This window comes from Gopherus evgoodei, chromosome 23 (genome assembly GCF_007399415.2).
Source record: "Gopherus evgoodei ecotype Sinaloan lineage chromosome 23, rGopEvg1_v1.p, whole genome shotgun sequence".
In the NCBI taxonomy this organism is placed as follows: Eukaryota; Metazoa; Chordata; order Testudines; family Testudinidae; genus Gopherus; species Gopherus evgoodei.
Window position 1 is genome coordinate 5589917 of NC_044344.1, and position 18565 is coordinate 5608481.

The following is an 18565-nucleotide window of genomic DNA, read 5'->3' on the forward strand; positions in this document are numbered from 1 at the left end:
AGGCACTTATGCCTGGGACAGGGGAGGAAGCATTACAGAACAGTACGAGCCAAACGGGGGAGGGGCGGGGAGTTGAAACTGGGCTCTCCTCCCAGCCGTGGGAGGGAAAGTTGTCCCGTGATTAGCGCATGGGACTCTGAGCAAGGACTCCTGAGTTCCCTTCCCCTGATGTGCTACTGACTTGTCGAGGAAATGGCCATGCTCCGTGCCTCAGTTTCCCCACCTGTGAAATGGGGATGATGATACTGACCTACTTCAGAGGGGGACTGTGAGTTTTAATTCACTCGTGTCTGCAATGTGCAGACAGGAGACACTACAGAAGGGCAAAGGATTATTACTATGCATGCCCACCCTCCTGCTTTCTCAGAGTATTGCAGAATACGGTTGGCCAGGAAGCACCATCCGGGTCTGAATCTATCCTGGATTGAGTTCCAAAAGCTCTTAGCAAGTCACAGCGCATGGAGCCAGTAGAGAAACCTGGACACATCAATCTTTCTTTGTGCTGCCAGCCAGCAAGAACCTGGGCTCCCTTCCAGGTGTCAGACCAAGTCCTTCCATGACTCATTCTCCAGGCCGCAAGGCACAGGAGAAAGCTGGGCTGCAATCATTTCACATCGCTGCTCATGCTGTCTTCCTGCTGCTGCTGATGGGCATTCAGATATTGCAATGCTGGGGAAGGGGCATGTAAACACCTAGACACCGATGTGATTTCCACATCTGGCCCATTAAGCTCAGAGGCTGTGAATCCTCCTAGCTTTGGAGTGGTATAACTGTCCCCTACCTTGCTCAGGATGTAGATGATATCCCCACGCTGGAAAGACAGCTCATCTGGCTGATTGCTGCTGCAGTCCCACATGCCTTGGTAGTAGTTTGCATAATCTCTTGTGCGAAGGCCTAGAGAGAGCGGTATGAACAGTGGACAATTACCAGAGGGTTCCCCCATTTCCCAGAGGGACTGCTTTCTAGTGGCCACTAGGAATCCATTCAGCAGTGAGCCCCTATGAGAACAGATGGAATAGTTCCAGTATTTCTTGTAGGAAATTTTGAAAATTTTGTTTATTAAAAAAAAGGTGAAAATTTCCAGTTTCACTAAAAATGGAAAGAAAAAAAGTGCATTCGAAAACATTATTTTTAAACCAAAAAGGTTTTTGAAAAGACAAGCCCAAAAATAACGAGGAGTCCAGTGGCACCTTAAAGAACTAACCGATTTATTTGGGCATAAGCTTTCGTGGGTAAAAAACCCACTTCTCATGTGGCATCTGAAGAAGTGGGTTTTTTTACCCACGAAAGCTTATGTCCAAATAATTCTGTTAGCCTTTAAGGTGCCACCGGACTCATTGTTTTTGTGGATTCAGACTAACACGGCTACTCCCCGATACTTAAGCCCAAAAATATTTACTAAAAACTGAACTGATAAATCGAATGGTTTCCCCCAATGTTTCCTTTTTAATGAAAACCTAAGATTTTATTACCGGTGAAAAACCAGAAAGTTTCTACCCCTCGGAACGTTTTCCAGGTAAGTTTTTCATTCTGCTCAAAAAAGCCATTTGCCCTCAAAAATCTGTCTCAGTAAAAAGGCGATGCCGACCCCCGGTCTAGCCCAGAGTCCCAAGCATGGAAGTTGCGGCTGGTTGAAGCCCAGGACTGTGGAAGGAAAATATCATGAAGTGATGCCAGATAGCTACACAGCACCGCTGGTAGGAGGCTGCCAGGGAAGGGGACAAACGGCTTGATTTGAGAAACCAAGCTGGAGGTTTCACTTCATTGTTCAGGGCACCCCTTCTAGGGTGGCCAACCCTTCAGGATTGTCCTGGAAGTCTCCAGAAATTAAAGATTAACCTTTATTTAAAGATGATATCATGTGATGAAACCCCCAGGAATAAGTCCAACCAAAATTGGCAACCCTACCACCTTCTAATCAACCAACACTGACACCTCTCTCCTAATTGGTGTTGGTCCTGCTTTGAGCAGGGGGTTGGACTAGATGACCTTCTGAGGTCCCTTCCAACACTAATATTCTATGGAGGGCTGCCCCTGCGGCCACCTCCACAGCCAGTGAATACGGAGAAGCAGCGCAAGCTCCTACCATTTGAGCTAAAGGGCTTTCTCTCTCTGCTGTGGGCTCTTATTCTCGCTGGACGAAGCAGCTGAGGGAGACGCTCACACTCTAAGAGTGTATCTCCACTTCTAGCTGGGAGCATTGTTCAAGCAGAGAGCAGCAGCGGTGGGAGGGAATCGCAGCCTGGGTACGTGCCTAGTGTCTCGGACAGGCACACAGTCGGGGTGGCTCGCCCTTCCTGCTGCCATGGCTACACTATTTTTTGGCATCACACCCCCTCAGAGTGAAGGGTAGACGTAACATGCAGCCTCCAGGTCTGCCTACACTGCAGCGGGAGCCTAGGGTGAGTAGAAAACAAGTTGGCAGACTCTGGGTTTGTTAGGCTAGGGCTTGAGTGTCTACATGCGTTTGTAACTGCAGGTTAGGAATTGTTGAATGCTGGATCCCAACCTAGGGCTTCAGCTTCTACACTGCATTATGCAGGCCCACCTCCAACCCCCCATAGCCCAGACTTCCTAGTGTCCTCCCTGTGTGGCCGCTCTAGCCCTTTGTTTGTGGGGCAGTGTGGCAAAACTTGACTGTCCAGAGGACACAAAAAGTCAGCCTGGGGGCCTGTGGGATACTTCTGGAGGACTCCCAGAGCATGAGTCTACAGGGGCTGTCTACAACGCAAAGCAATAGGGCTTGAGCCCTTGGTGCCGGCCTGGTTCAGGAATGGACCCTCCCCATCCCCATGTGGTGCTGGGACCCTGATTAACATGATGTGTGTGTAGCCTGATTGGGCGGGGAGGTCTGAGCCTGAGTTCAAACCCCAGGCTTACCCTGCAGTGTAGACAAACCCTCAAAGGCCCGGGATGCCTTGAAACTTAAGCCTCAAACTGTGGTCTGTAGAAAAACAGAGAGAACTCTCATGCCCACAAAGAGGTGATAATATGTAGCTACTGTCATCTGAGACAATATTGTTACGCCCACTTTACAACCAGGGAAGTTGAGGCAGTGAGAAGGGGAGGAAGTGACCCGCCCAAGGTCATTCAGCAAATCAGTAGCAGAGACAAAAGAACTGAGCAGCTTCACTTCCCAAGCCCCGCTATTAGCTCACGCTCCCTGATGGAGGGTGAGGCAGGAGAGCGTTCTAAAGGGCTAGATCAAGTTGCTGGGACACAGAGCTCCCAAGCTCTGTGGCCCAATAAATTAAAAAAAAAAACTTTAATAAAACAAAGTGCTAAGGGGCCTCATTCGACCACCAAACGGAAATCACTGGTGTGACAGGGCAGAGAATCAGGCCTGTGAGGCGTAAATAGCAAATACTGAGCACATGTTGCAGGAAATGTTTCTAATATGATCTAAGGGATTGAATGGTAAAGGCACATCTGGAGAGCTGTGCCCAGATTTGATCACTTAAATATGAGAAAGGACATTACAGAGATGGGTAATGATGCAGCAGGGAACAAACAGAATGACTCAGGGACTTGGGGAACTTAAGTAGAAAGGCTGGAAGAAAGTAGGTCTGTATCCTTTGGAAAAATATTAAAGGGGGAATCTAGTGGCAGGGCAAAGATTGTGAAGGGAATAGAAAGAGTGGGAGCTGGCGGGTTATTTAAGCTTGCATAAAACACAGGACCCAGCGGTTATGAACTGAAGCAGAGGAAGTATCAGCAGGCAGAATCTCATCACAAGGTGAATAGTGGATGGCAGACGGCAGGGGGCAGCAAAAAAATGGAACGAGTGCAAACATATTTTTAAAGGGAACTAAAAGGCAGCAAATACTGTGATGCACAGAGTAACTCAGTACCAGCGGAAGGGACCCACCCCAGCCCTGCTGGCTCTCTCTCGTGGAGCACGACACTACTCAGTTTTGCAAAAACAGGAGACACAAAACGTATTCCAGGAGGATGGAACTTCTTGGGGGGTGGAAATTGCTCAGGTTATTAACTAAAATATTAGGAATCCTATGGATCATTATAAGTAAATCACTGACAAATAGGTTTAAATACAGCGATGGCTACATTCAGTGTGCTTTCCTCTTCGGACAATAACAGGTTTATTATTTCCCCAATATGTCGTGAGGGGGTGGGAAGGAGATTTGGGACTGAAATATACAATGTTCCACACTGTAAGAAGTCTGAGGGTCTGTACGTGTGATTGCAACACGTAGGCGTACCGGCCATGCTTTGATTACATTAGCTTGCTAAAAATAGCAGCGTAACCTTGGTGGCATGGCTGGAGCCGGTTTGGGCCAGCTGCTTGCACATAGTCCTGCCTGCGATGGTGGCTACATACCTGGGCAGCTAGTCCGGGCCACCACGGCTACTCTGCGCATATTAGTGAGTTAACTCGATCAAAGCGAGCTCAGACACACCTACACCCGCTGCCAATTACACCTTCTGATTGCAGTGCAGACATCCTCGGAGAAACTGGGGCCACCGACCATTTCCTCCTGGGGAGCTCTACTACTGAAAGAACCAGTGCGGCCGCTGGATATCAGTGGTTAATGAGAGCAATTAAAGAAGATAAGGACATTGCTGAGACGCTCAATGGTTTATTTGCGTCGGTTTTCGCTACTCGGTCGAGGCAGCTTTGGAGATCCCTACCCCGGATTTGCTCTTCCCTGGTAATAAAAAAATGAGATAATTTTGGAAGTCAAGTGGCAGAAGTGGAAGCAAATCGATCATTAAAAAAGCAGTAAGTCACTAGGCCCATAGGGGAGATCTAAAGAAACTGAAGCACGATGTGGCTAAGCTGTTCTGTGCAATGACCCTGCTTGCTCAGGTTGCAGAGGGCTCCCTATGTTGTTACAGGAGACAATCAGCAGCAGGGTGGTCCCCCTGGAGGTGGGAGTTTCTGCTCTATTATCCGAATCTCTGCATTATCTGAATCCTTTCCTGCTCCCCCAGCACGGAGCACAAGAAAGGGGTTTGGATGACAGGGCTTTGGAAAAACCCACAACTTTACTGTCTTTATTAATGATCTGGAAAGGGGGGTAAGCAGCGAGGCAGCCAGGTTTGCAGATGGTGAAATGTTATTTAGGTTAATCAGGACCAGAGAGGGCTGCGAGGAACTTCAGAGAGCCCTAACCAAACGAGGGTAACGGGCAACAGGATGGCAACTGCAATGCAGCGTCAGTAAGTGCCAAATAATGTTCCATGGAACTACTGTGACACCTTAGAGGAATCTAAATTAACTGACTCCACTCTGGAAAGGGACCTGGGCATCATTATAAACAGCTCAATGGAGACCTCCGTGCAATGCACAGCTGTGGTTTAAAAAACAACATCAAAAGCTCAGATGTTAGGCTGCATAAGGAATAGAAGCAGGGAGGGTTCTGTGATGCCTTTACATAAAGTAGGTAGAACAGACTGGTAATGGCTTTATATAAAGTAGGTGAGTGAGGGAATCTCTGTCATTGCACCAAAAGCTCAAAAAAGTTTTGTACCTTCCACCAACAAAAAAGACATGACCTCACCTGCCTTGTCTCTCTCATCTACCGGGACCAACAGGGCTACAACACCATGGACAAAAACGCAACATAAAAGTAGTGGTGCAGCCTCACCCAGATACTGTGGCTATTGCTGTCCTACAGAGGGTTTAGAAACGGGAAACAATCACGATCAAGGGCCTGGAAAAAACTCTCATCCCAAGAGAGATGGAAAAGATTGGGATTGTTTACCTTAGAGTGGATCTGAATGAGAGGGGACGTAATATAATGAACAGTCTAGAGCTGGTAATCATAATCCCCAGCTCCTATGTAGTACTGTTCATTCACAGATCACAAAGCGTGTCCTCCTCCTCCTCATTTTACAGCTGGGGAATCAGGCACAGAGATTAAATGACTTGACCAAGGCTACCCAGCAGGCCAGTGGCAGAGGCTGGAGTAGAAGCCAATTCTCTTGAGGCCCAAGTCCAGTGCTTTACCCACTAGGCAACATTGCCTAGATTGGGAACATCTGTTCTCCTTTTCTCATAACACAAGAAAAGAAGGGGACACTGGATGAAATTAAAAGGTTGGAGAATTTAAACCTCATAAGAACAAATACTTTTTTCACACAACATCTGATTAAACTGCAGAACTCGTTCCTCTTTGTTGAGGCCAAGAACTTATAACATAAGAACGACCACACTGGCTCAGACCAATGGTCCATCCAGCCCAGTATCCTGTCTTCCAGCTGTGGCCAATGACAGGTGCTTCAGGGGGGATAAACAGAACAGGGAATCATCAAGTGATCCATCCCCTGCGGTCCATTCCCAGCTTCTGGCAAACGGAGGCTGGGGACAAGATTCAGAAAGGGAATGGAAATTTATATGGATAGAAAGATTAATCAGAGATAGAAGTAAGTTCAACACATTCTTTTGGAAGGGATATTAACCTTCATGTGTCAGGGCTGAAACCAATCTCTATTAGAGATCAGCATGAGACCCGATGTGGAGGGCAGATTATCCCACATCTGCTACTGCAGGGTTTTTCCACCTTCCTCTGAAGCAGCTGGTACCGATTACAATTGGAGACAGGATACTGGGCTAGATGGGCCTCGGATCTGATCCAGTCTGTCAAATCTCACATTCCTGTATCCTGTATTCATTACTAAGCCCAGCTGCCACTGCCCTCGGGGGTGAGGCTCAGCCTACACTCGGTCATATGCCATACCAGCACCTAGATGGGCCCATCTGTCTCTACAGAAATTAGTTTTCCATTATAAACAAACAAAGCAACCAAGCCTAGATTTTGTATTTGCTTACAATTTGCTTACTGGTTACTTTAGTGCAGCTGCTGCTGCCGATTCACATCAACGTAAGAGGGAATCAGAATCTGGGGAAATCAGTAGTCAAGAAGAAAACCATCCAAACGAGGCTATTGCCATGTTTTCCTTCCCACAGCTGCACTGCTTGAAACAACAGTCAAGGGAGGAGCACAAGCTGCCCCTGTTCATTTCAGGGGTGGCCTTTGACTCTGAAGCGTAACAACGGCAGTCTAAATAGCAACCATTTTTTGTTGTTTTCATTTGAGCAGAAACATCCTGCTACTCCAGGAGAGGACGGAGCTGTGGATCATGGGAGGAGCCAGAGATTGTGGGTGATTGTCGAGTGGTGGAATTGGGCTGTGCCTATCCTGGTAAAATGCCTTACAGATGCGGCTACCCTACCTCCCCCTTAGCTAATTCTAGCTCAGAACACAGGGGTTAAAAGGAACCAGTTGCGAAGAGAAGAAAACGAGACTTCTGGCCAGATGAGACTGCAGCTCTCAGTTTGATTTGCTGGGAGAGGCTGGTTTCAGAGTGTCCTTGTGGCTCTCGGAAATGAAAAACAATAAGGTTTACATTAGCCAAATGCTCATCTGGCATTTTGACCATTTGATATAATTAAGAAAAATGCCCATTGTAACCCCCAGCCTCTCAGCTTTCATTTCAAGGACTTCACTCCACCTAATTAGTCTCCTATTCCATTTGGACTGAAGAACAAAAAATACAAGACTGAAGCACAGAGGCAAGTGCTTCCAGCAATGCCACAACCCTGTCCCTTGAAATCCTGCCCAGCAATTGAGAGGCCAGAGACTAATATATTATTCAGCCTGAAAAAGGACAGCTCCTAAAGCAATCATGACCATGCTAATAACTAAAATAGTTACAACGATGAACATTTAGCACCACAAGGAAGATACTAACGAATATGAGCAGGGCATCAGAAAGGCTAGGAAGTGGGACAAGCCAACATTTTCAAGGGTGACCTCTTATTTGGGGTCCCCCCCTGGAGATGCCTGGGGTCTATTTTTCAGAGCAGTCACAACTCCATTCCCCCTTAAGCATCAGGCTCAAGGCATCGCAAGCTGGGCCAACAAAATCCAAGGCCAAAATGAGCCAACCGTGGGAAACATGGCCTTTAAAAACCCCAAGCCGACGGCAGTTAGGTGCCCTAAGGGCCTTGAGTTTCAGTGGGACTTGGGTGCATAACTCCTTCCGGCACCTCTCATGTCCCCAGTTTTAGGGAGCTAAACCAAATTAAGGCCACTTTAATTCTGAATGACTGTCCACACAGGGATTTAATGTGGTTTCACTAAGCCACTTTAAATTCACGCCTTTAGTTAATTCGGATTAACTTTCCTGAGTATCTCTGTGTAGACAAGCCCTTCGTCTCCAAGTACATTAATAACTGAAAAGGGAACTGGGAATAGAAAGGGAAAAATGGAAGCCACTCAGCAGCAAGGATCTTAGCTGACTGAACCCAGCCTGTACCTGTTCCAAGGACCTCAATGGCACACCTTTTCCCTGCAGCCCAGACCAGCACCTCCCTGAACAATGATGCTTCCCTCAGTGCCAGGAAAAAGTAGTCAACATAGTTGCTCTGCACAGACTGAGCCTAAGCCCATTGGTAGGGGTTAGTCAGGAAAGAGAAGTGCCATCTTGTGGGAGCTGCATGTGGGCAGCCAAAGACTGAATTGATCCAAGGAAGAAATATTATTTGTATTCCCGGAGCACTCAGAGATTGAGGTTGGGGCCCAAGTGTGCTAGGGGCTGTACAAACAAACAGTGAGAAAGAGTCCTTGCCCCAAAGAGCTTACAATCTAAATAGATAAGATAGGAAGTGTGGGGAAACCAAGGCACAGAGAAAGGACGTGGTTCACTCAAGGTCACTGGAAGAGCCAGAAATAGAACCCAAGCTTCCCGATTCCCACTTTAGTGCTCTACCCACTACACGTCGCTGCCGCTGCTTCTGGTTGATTATACATTTGAACATCCTCCTAGGAGCCAGTTCTGAGGAGAGAATTAGGATGTTCAGTGGGGAAACGGAACTAGTTTATTCTATTTTAATTTACTTGCTTAGGTTGATTTGTTTATTGTTTTACGAACATGCCCCTCCAATATTCCTTCCCTATGTTTCCCCTCTGCCTTCTCTCTTTAGTCAGCTGCATTTGATCCTACACGGATGAAAGCACAGCTTTGTGTCATGACCAAAGCATGGTTTATAAATAATGGGACAACGTCTGTTTTCAAAGCTTTGGGGCGCTCGTACCTGCTGTAGCAGCCATATGCTCCAGTGGCCTAATAACTCATCATGCTGGTGGGGCATAAAGGTGGGAAAACAACACCACAGAAACGTAACATTCAGAAGAATTCTCCTTCACCCCGATCTTTGCAAGGAGCTGGAACTCAAACTCATTTGGCCGTGTGAGCCAGTGACCCTGCAGCAGTGATGGTCCATCTCAAGGTCTTTCCTGGGTCAGGGAATGACCATCCAGGAGATATAAGGACTTATATTGGCCGGGGGAATTGGCTGGACCTTGTGCTCAGCTTGCAGCTTCACAGCAACACTGGGAGACTCTGTCGCAGGCAGAACTGGTTCAGCCAGGCCTGAGCTAAAAACCCCGTCCGGCTTCTTGTAACTGGGGCTAGCTGGGAAACAAGAATTCCGTTCCGTGGAAAATGTTGAGGTTTCAAAATCTGTTCTCATTCTCCATTGGGAGGAACCAGAGAGCTTTGGAAATCTGTCAGAGAAAGAGAGTGAGGCATCCCAGAACAGCCACTCGCCTGGTGACGAGGGCATTCACTTGGGATATGGGAGCCCCAAAGTTCCAGTTCCGGCTCCCTCGTTTCCGGGCGCTCACTTGGCATATGGAAACCCCAAGGCTCCAGTCCCGGCTCTCTTGTTGTGTTCAGAAATTCCACCCTGGATTGGAAGAAACCTTCCGGACAAAACTGTTGTCCAAATAATTCCCTGCCATGCAAAGTTCTGGTTTCAATTGATTGGCATTTTCCAACTGAAAAAAAAAAACTTTTGGCCAAAAGTTCCCAACCAACCCTACTTGTGCCCAACACCGGAAGGCCTAGGACAGTTGGTGGGCAGGTAAGTAAAATAGCATAGCCACAGACAGACAGGCCAATACAGGTTTTCAGGACTGAGACCTTCAGCACCAAAACCGCCATTTGAACTAAAAGGGGGGACTCCACTGTGCAATACACCACTAAAGTTTCCCAGTCAGGTCACTAGACGGAGGCATATTCACGTGCACTAAGCCAGCAGACACAAGGCGTTGTACAGACCGCCTGGGCACCTTTTCCTCTTGTGCACACAGGGTGCATCGTGAAATGACAGCCACCCAGATCTGAGCTACTCAGACCTTAACGGCCATGGCTTTTTGGTGTGCGCAGAGGGGGGAATAAAGCTTTCAACCTGGCTGAATCTGTCCTGCTCATTTGGTTAAACCTCCCCCTTTAAATTCTGGGATGCGAGCCCCATGGAAAGGGGGCAGGAAGAAGCCCAAGGAGGCAGGTCTCAAACCAGATTTTGGCCAGGAGGCTGCAATTTCCTGAACAGAGCTGTAAAAAGGGAACTGGGGCTGCAGGAAGCTCAAAGCTGCACCGCCCGAGGCTGCTCGCACACAAGGGCTTCTTTCCTGTGGCTGGGGCAGACGCCCGATGGGAAGAGAAGCAGGTGGGACTAGGGGGAGCTGGGCAGGAAACAGACCTTCCGCTCAGCTCCCACCCGAGGGGTTCTTAAGGAAAAAGCAGGGGTGGGGATGCTGGACTCCAGGCACATGTTGTGGGGGCAGCTTGCGCTGCAGTGGCCATTTGGGGGTTGGGTTTCTGGTGCCTCCAACATTCCAGTACACAGATCCACCCTGCTCCGTCTTCCTCTCGGCTTTGCTGGCCGTGACTCACTTTCCGCTCTCTCTGATGGTTTTTCAGCGCTTCTCTCCCTATTCCCGTTTGTGGTCTGAACTTTACAAGCCTGGCTCCCTCCCTGAGTGCTCCCTGGTCCTGATCACCTGCTGCAAACAGAGCAAGGGAAGACAGAGCGACGACACGTGCATTTACAACTGAGATCTTTGCAGCCATGAAACGAGCTGCTGGATTCTAAGTCAGGCAGGGCTGATGAATGGAACATCCTCACTCGAAATATGCCATGTTTCGCTGCAGAAAATAGTGGGAGAGGCCTTTGGTGACGAGGCTTCAGAGGGGCATCTGTCTTTAGGAATGCAGAGTCAACTGGTTACCTGTAGCAGGGATAACAGCAGAGGGCTGGAGGAGATGCAATTTCACACCCACCAAAAAACGGTTACATAGTCATATCCAAATGTGTCTGGAATGAGATTGGGGCATCCAGAGCTGGGACCAGGCAGTGGTTCCATGGTCACTGCTCTGATTGCATGGCTCCCTGACCTTGCCCTTTGAACTTCCAGTCTCAGGGCGCTGCGGAGTAGAGCCGAAGCCTTTCCACACCCCTGGCCCTCAGGGTCAAGGACCCACTTCTTCTCACTGAGGGACGGGCACAAGCTCCAAAGCTGCCTCCATCCCTCCAGTAGAACCTGAATGTTTCCTCCGGGTCAGATCATGATGTGACGTTATTGACGCGAATGGTGACCGTATAGATCATTGTTGCAACCAAGGTCTTATATTTGCACCAAATCTTGACTAAGGAGGTCAAGTAGGGTGTCTATGGAAAGGTTGTAATTTGCTGGTTATGATTATGCTGTTTGTATGTGTGTATCATTTTTGCATTTGACGTTATGAATATTGTCTATGTATTTGTATCTCGATGTGTTTGATTCGAAGTACCATCAGTGAAGCATTTGGTTAGCTTCTCGAGAAAGGACTTCCTTTCCCGCCTTTGCTGATACACCTGGAGGTTAGCTGGATCCTGGAGCTCTTGGCCCAACCTTTTGAAAGGGACTCAGTGCTCTGTCAGCAGATAGGGGCCACAGGAGAGTAGAGAGATGCTGGATGGTCTTGTGCAGCTGGCAACCAGCAGGAATAGCCAAGGGAGGATTTGAAGCAGAGGAAACCCCATGGTGTGCCCACCCCACCTTAACAGCTCACTGCTGGTAATGGTGAGACCTGAAGGAAGGCTCAGAGGTGGAGGGGGGAGATAGCAGGGAGAGGTACCTCACAGCCCATGGGTGGAGCAGGGGGGTGTAGGTAAAGCAGCTGGTTGCTGGGGGATTCGGGAACAGAAAGGGAGGTGGCAAAGGAGAAGGTTCTCAAAAGGGTTCTGAGCAGCTAAGAGCCTCCTACCCTCCACACTCATCGTCAGCAGCCTCAATCCTGGGGCCTTTCCCCTCCACTATGCTCTCAGCCATACAGTCAGCAAGGTACACTGACTCCTGATCTAACTAGCCGGAGGCAGGTCCTTCCTGCAGCCCAGCCCCAAGGAGCCTGTTGCTTCCAAACAACTTGGTAGTCTCTTACCTGTTTTCCCTTTACTTCCAGCCTCTTCTCTGTCCTCCAGAACGGGTGGGTCAAGCTCCTCATCTGGACGGGGGGGGGGGGGGGAAATGAAATGAAAGAACTTGGTTAGTGAGAGATTATGGAAACCGCATGGGAGGCCTCTCCACTCTGTCCCCTAGATGAGAGGTGGGACTTTTCCAAAGCTCTCAGCATTGTCCTAGCTCTGCTCCCACTGAAGTCAGTGGTAAAACTCCCATTGACTTCTCTGGGTGCAGAACAATGCCAATGCCGTCTGCTATGGAAAATCCTGCCCTGGGGCCTTCATGTGATGCCGACCGCCAGGGTATCTGAATGTTTGGCGCTCTCATTTCAGAGAGTAGCCGATGCCAGTCCGGGCCCTGGGTCTGAAAAAAGGACATGGTGCACAGAGAAGCCTATGGACAAACGGAGCCTGTGAACCCTTCCACGCACACTGGTTACAGAAGGAATTAATCCCCGAGTGGCGGCTTTTAGAAGACACAGACCCTTTACGCAGACGAAGTAGAAATGCCCAGCAGCAGTATGACGCCATTAGATTACATTCGATTAGAGATTTGATTAGATCAACTAGATCGGATGACTTGGATGAAGAGAGCATCTGATTCTCAAACCAGTAAATTCAAGGCGTAAATTCGAAAAAGCGGAAGGAGAAGTCCCCCGCTCCTGGGACAGGTAATATTTTAAAGCATGTTGCATAAACCCATGAATTCCTATTAACACTGTTAAAAACAAATCACTTACTACAGCCTCATAAATTTACATGGCACTTTATAAGCATCATATAGGAAGAGACGTTTCCTGCACTGAAGACTTTACGGTCTGTGAGACACAAGGCGCTGGCTGAACAATAATTTCCAGGAAACAGAGGAAGGTGGAATGATTTCTTGAAAGAAGCAGATTTAAGGGGGAATCTGAAGAAGGAGAGAGAAAGGACACCTGGCAGTGAAGAAGAGAGAGGATGATCCAGGCATAGAGGGCAGATGGTAGAAGATGCTGAGGTCATGGGAGTTTAGCCACTGATTTCAGTGGGAGAAGGTTTGAGCCATAGGGGAGAGGTCTGTACAGAACAGGATGAAGACGAAACAAAGAGCAGGGAGTGGGGGGAGCTAGGCTACTCATGAGCACAAAAGGAGATTTAAGTCAGTGTGAGAGAAAAAGGCTTATTTATACACAACAGTCGCACCCGTTTAACTAAAATCAGTTTGGGCTAAGTCAGCACAAGCCCCTTTTGTGCACACACTTAAATCGGTTTAAAACTGGGTTGTGGTGATTTAGTTTAAATAGGTAACCTATCATTAGCACCGGCATTCACTCTCCCAGGAGCAGATTGGTGCAAGATCCTTACACTGGCACATGAATACAGGTTCAGAGTCCCTGAATGTAGTGGCACCCACACAAGGTGGGTATACGCTACTCGGCCAAACCAGTACTGAATTCAGTTTGGCAGCAAGCATCAGCAATGACAGGAATCAGGGCTGGATTAAGGCAATCCAAGATCCTAGCCACACCCCACCCAACCCAGAACAGGAGATCTGGGTGCGGGGCCAGATGGATCTAGCACACCCCCTCTGCGAGTTGCTGTCTGCAGACTCAGGAAGACGTCACTGCTTGGGTCACATTTGCAGGTTTCTCTTTGTCACCCTGAAGTTTAGAAACAAAACCCAGATTCCAGGGCTGTTCCGTGTCTCTGGAAGTCAGCACCCTGGACATGCACCTGTAGCGTGGATTCAGCACCTAATTCGGGCCTAACAGACAGCATTGAGCTGCACCTGTGGTTAGCAATGGGTTATTTTTGCAGCATAGGCAAGTCCTATGCAGGAGCATGAGGTACCGTGACTGAAGCTCGGCCTGTGAACCCAAAGGCACCAAGTTTGGCTCTAATCTCAGGGCAGAGCCATTTCATGAGGAACCATGGTCAGGACGGCCTTTCTAATAAAGTCAGCGACGGGCCTTTTGCTGATACCGTGCAACTTGATCGCAAGGCGGTAGATAATCTGCTGCGTTTAGGCACTTTCGGAAGACAGAGTGCTCTCCCCCACCCTCCACGGCCCGGCCCCAGCTGTCTCTGCCTCCCGATTCTAATCAATGCAAATCAGGTCAGAGCTCCGTTGTGAATTACAAATTGGATCCGAAGTTGGAGGGTCACTGCAACGGTTCCCCCATTAGACGGGAAGTGGCACCAAAGATCTTTTCTAAATAAATCAGACTTTATTGTAAAACTCGGCCACTGACGAGACGTAACCTCATTAGCATTGATTTGAAAATAAATTATTGAAAGTGGCTTTTGCCTGCTCTTTGCATTTGTAAAAGAGAATGTAAATGTATCTGCAACCATGATAAAAAAAACAAAAACCAACACCCACTATCAAGGCAATCAAAAGTGGATTCCTTTATCCTTTTGGACAATAGCACTTAATCTGGCCCTGGGATGAGAATGGGAAAGAGAACAGATAAAACCGATTCTTCCAGGGCAGTTCAGTGTCCGAAGAGACACTATTTCTCATTGTGCCTTGGGAGTCATCTCCCAGGCTATGGCCAGTCTTATATGCAGAACACCGTGACTATCATCAGGAGCTCAAGACCTCTAGTACTGGATAAGGAAGCTTATCAGTAGAAACAAACTCACCCCGGCCAAGGAGGACGAGGATTAGGGAAAGGGCTGTTACAGCTCCCTGGCTACTTCTATAGCTAAGCTATAGAGAGGAAGCACTGCCCAATGGTTAGAGCACTAGCCTATAATCTGGGGGACTGGTCCAAGTGCCTCCTCTGCCACAGATTTCCGGTGCGACCTTGGGCAAGTCACTCAGTCTCCAGGTGCTCTAATGGGGGGAGGCTAGCGCTTCTCTACCTTCTGGGGAGGTTGTGACGATAAATCAGATTGTGAGGTGGTCAGATAATAAGGGAATGGAGGTCATATAAGCATCTAAGTGAGGCAGACACTAATGCCAAAGTGTCCACGCCCACCCTTACAACGCCAGGCTTTTCGGGAAGTGAGATGGAAGAGTGGTGAGGGTGGAAAAAATGATCCGACGCCGCCATGGACATACAGAATTCCTGCCTGACTTCCTCTCTTTTACCCAAAGAGCCCCCCTGCCTCCTGGCAGAATTTATCCACACCATAAATTGCTTCGTAAACCCATTTGAGCAATGGCGAGATCGCCTCCGCAATGGTGACCTAGAATGATGCAGCTATTCCACGGGGACTGTGGACTAAGAAGGAGAGGCTCGTGAATGCAGGAGATGGAATTTTACAGCTCTTGCACCCAGCGGAACTCTTGGCCACAAGAAATGAGGCCAACCACTTTCAGCCCTAAATGCACTTGATTGATCTTTCCCTCGATAAGTTCCCTGCCCTGTAAACCAATTCAGCTGTTTCTCCTCTGGGCTGGAAAGGGGAAAAGCTTGCTATGGTTACTTGCAGTTTTAAATACTACGGAGATGCTCAGATTACGTGGTGGCTGTAGACATGTCTTGATAGATAAGGAGATGGTCTCCTGATTGGAGAGCTACCCACGTGTCAGAGGCTCGGTGCCTCAGTTTACCTATCAGGGATAATCCTACCTGGAGAGCTACCCATGTGTCACAGGCTCGGTGCCTCAGTTTACCTATCAGGGATAATCCTTCCTGCCTACACCAGAGGGGTGTTGTGGAGATTAGGTGGCTAATTCCTGTAAAACCAGACTCATCTGAGCATTGCTGTAGAATCTTAACGTATTGTTTTCATTCAAATTGGTGCTGACGGGACTCATCTGGAAGTTACAGGGAGAGCCGGGACACAGGGGGACACACAGGGAAGGGATAGCTCAGTGGTTTGAGCACTGGCCTGCTAAACCTAGGGTTATGAGTTTAATCCTTGAGGGGGCCATTTGGGGATTTAGCTACGGATTGGTCCTGTGTTGAGCAGGGGGTTGGACTAGATGACCTCCTGAGGTCCCTTCCAACCCTAATATTCTATGATTCCAGTTTCAATCTCCATAGTGGATGAGAATATAGCAGCCCTAATGAGAGAAAGTGTGTTTTCCACTGCACAGCAAAGTAACATGCACAAGCAAAACATGCTCCTATGAGAGCAGGGATTGCACAAAGGTGGTCCCATTCCAAACTCTCTGTTTTCTGCGTTAGCACCTTCGTCTCTCCAACCCAAACATCCTCTCCCTGCACCATTCCATCTGCAACGTGATCCCTCTCGGTCTCTCCGCCCCACTGTTGCCAAGAACCCAGTCTACACTATGATTATAATCCAGCCAGTTGCAACCCAGTTAAATACCGCAGTGCAGAAGGGACTTAGCTGTGTAACGGGGTTAAACGGAGTCCCTGGGGGCCTGTCAGGGGACTGGGAGCAGGGGTGGGTGTTGAAAAGGGGGCGGGATCCCAGGGGGCGGTTAGGGGCAGGGGTCCCAGGAGGGGGCAGTCAGAGGACAAGGAGCAGGGGTGGTTGGATGGGTTGGAGGGGCTGAGGGGGGCAGTCAGGGGGTGAGAAGTGGGAGGGGGCAGAGGCCAGGCTGTTTGGGGAGGCACAGCCTTCCCTACCCGAACCTCCATACAGTTTTGCAACCCCAGTGTGGCCCTTGGGCCAAAGTTTTCCCACCCTTGCGCTAGACCTTCCTTCCTCTGTAAACTACCTTCCATCGGTTTGAATCAGTGGATATTCCCTCCCACCCCCCAAACTAAATGCCCCAGATTTTAGTTTATGCGTATTTCCCCCAACAAAGTCCAGGCTGGGAGGATGGAAGACTAGTAAGTGGGCAATAACCCTCCAGGTTTGCCATCCATTCGTTTATGCAAAGCTGTATCTTATTCATCCACAGTCTGTAAATCACACGCTGGCAAGCGTAGTAAAAAGTTACCATGAGCATTTTGTGGCAAGCACGTAACTTGGAGGAATAAGACCTGATGTCTAGCTAGCATGCTCACAGGCACATTATCCATGTTGTCGACAAAGCATGTACTCAGCAGTACTCAGGGCTGCCCGGGGGGGGGGCAAGAGGGGCAATTTGCCCCAGGCCCCGGGCTCCGCAGGGGCCCCCACGAGAGTTTTTCAGGGCCCCTGGAGCGGGGTCCTTCACTCACTTGGGGGCTCCAGAAAACTCTTGCGGGGCCGGGACCCGGAGCTTCTTCCGCTCCTGGTCTTCGCTGGCGGGGGAGTCTTTCCACTCCGGAGCGGAAGGACCCCCCGCCATCGCATTACCGCCAAAGCGGGACCTGCTGCCGAAGTGCAACCAGGTTTTCGGCGGTAATTCGGCGGCGGGGGGCCCTTCCGTTCAGGGACCCGCTGCCAAAGTGCTCCGAAGACCCGCAGCGGGGGCCCCCCGCCACTGAATTACTGCCGAAGAGCGGGCTGCACTTCGGCGGCGGGTCCCGCTTCGGCGGTAATTAGCCGGCGGGGGGCCCCCGCCGCGGGTCTTCGGGGCACTTCAGCAGCGGGTCCCAGAACGGAAGGGCCCCCCGCCACCGAACAGGGCCGGCTCTAGACATTTTGCCGCGTGGGGGCCCCCTGCCGCTTGCCGGTCCCACGGCTCCAGTGGACCTCCCGCAGGCATGGCTGCGGAGGGTACGCTGGTCCTGCGGCTCTGGTGGACCTCTCGCAGGCGTGCCTGCGGATGCTCCACCGGAGCCGAGGGACCAGCGGACCCTCCACAGCCATGCCTGCGGGATGTCCACCGGAGCTGCCTGCCGCCGATGGCCCCAGGCCCCCGGAATCCTCTGGGCGGCCCTGGCAGTACTGAGTAACATTTAAGTCTCCACTGCTAAGGCCTTGGGAATTCAAATGCAACTCTGGGGAACAAGAAGCACTAGCCTTGGATTGCAAGCTCTTTGGGGCAGCGACTGTCATTTCGTTAAGATTGTGTACAGCACCTTGCACGATGGGGCCCTGATCCCCGATGGGGGCCTTTAGGCACTACCATAATACAAATAATGAACATCCCTTCAGACTGTACTCTGCCACTCACATGGAGATGCCCCATCCACCCACAACCTGCATGGCCCTGATCACACCCCGTCTACCTGCCAACATACCATCTACCTGCCAGCCTGTATGTGGAAATACCCCATCCCCCTGTGAGTTGTGTGCACCTGATTTCACCCCATCTGCTCCCTGCACACCCATGTTTACTCATCTATCTCATTGCACACTCCTAATTGCAACCCCATAGACCTGCAGTCTGTGCCTTTTATCTACCACAATCTGCAGCCTCCACACACCCTCAGCTGCGTCCTGGCTTGCTCCCTGTGGATGGCTTTGCCCTCATCCGAGCCGAGCTATCCTTGGGCCCCTCTTTTCCCCAAACCCTCTGGCCTCTCCTTCCTTCTT

General features: G+C 49.7%; 1 protein-coding gene across 1 annotated transcript in view; it reads right to left on the minus strand.

Annotated features, from left to right (window-relative positions):
• SKAP1 (src kinase associated phosphoprotein 1) overlaps positions 1-18565 on the minus strand; it is a 237276-nt gene that overhangs the window by 18222 nt on the left and 200489 nt on the right. The window contains exons 10-11 of the mRNA XM_030541459.1: positions 12235-12297; positions 782-894 (exon numbers count right to left, since the gene is read on the minus strand). Coding sequence (XP_030397319.1) covers positions 782-894; positions 12235-12297 — 176 coding nt within the window. The remainder of the gene's footprint in view (positions 1-781; positions 895-12234; positions 12298-18565) is intronic.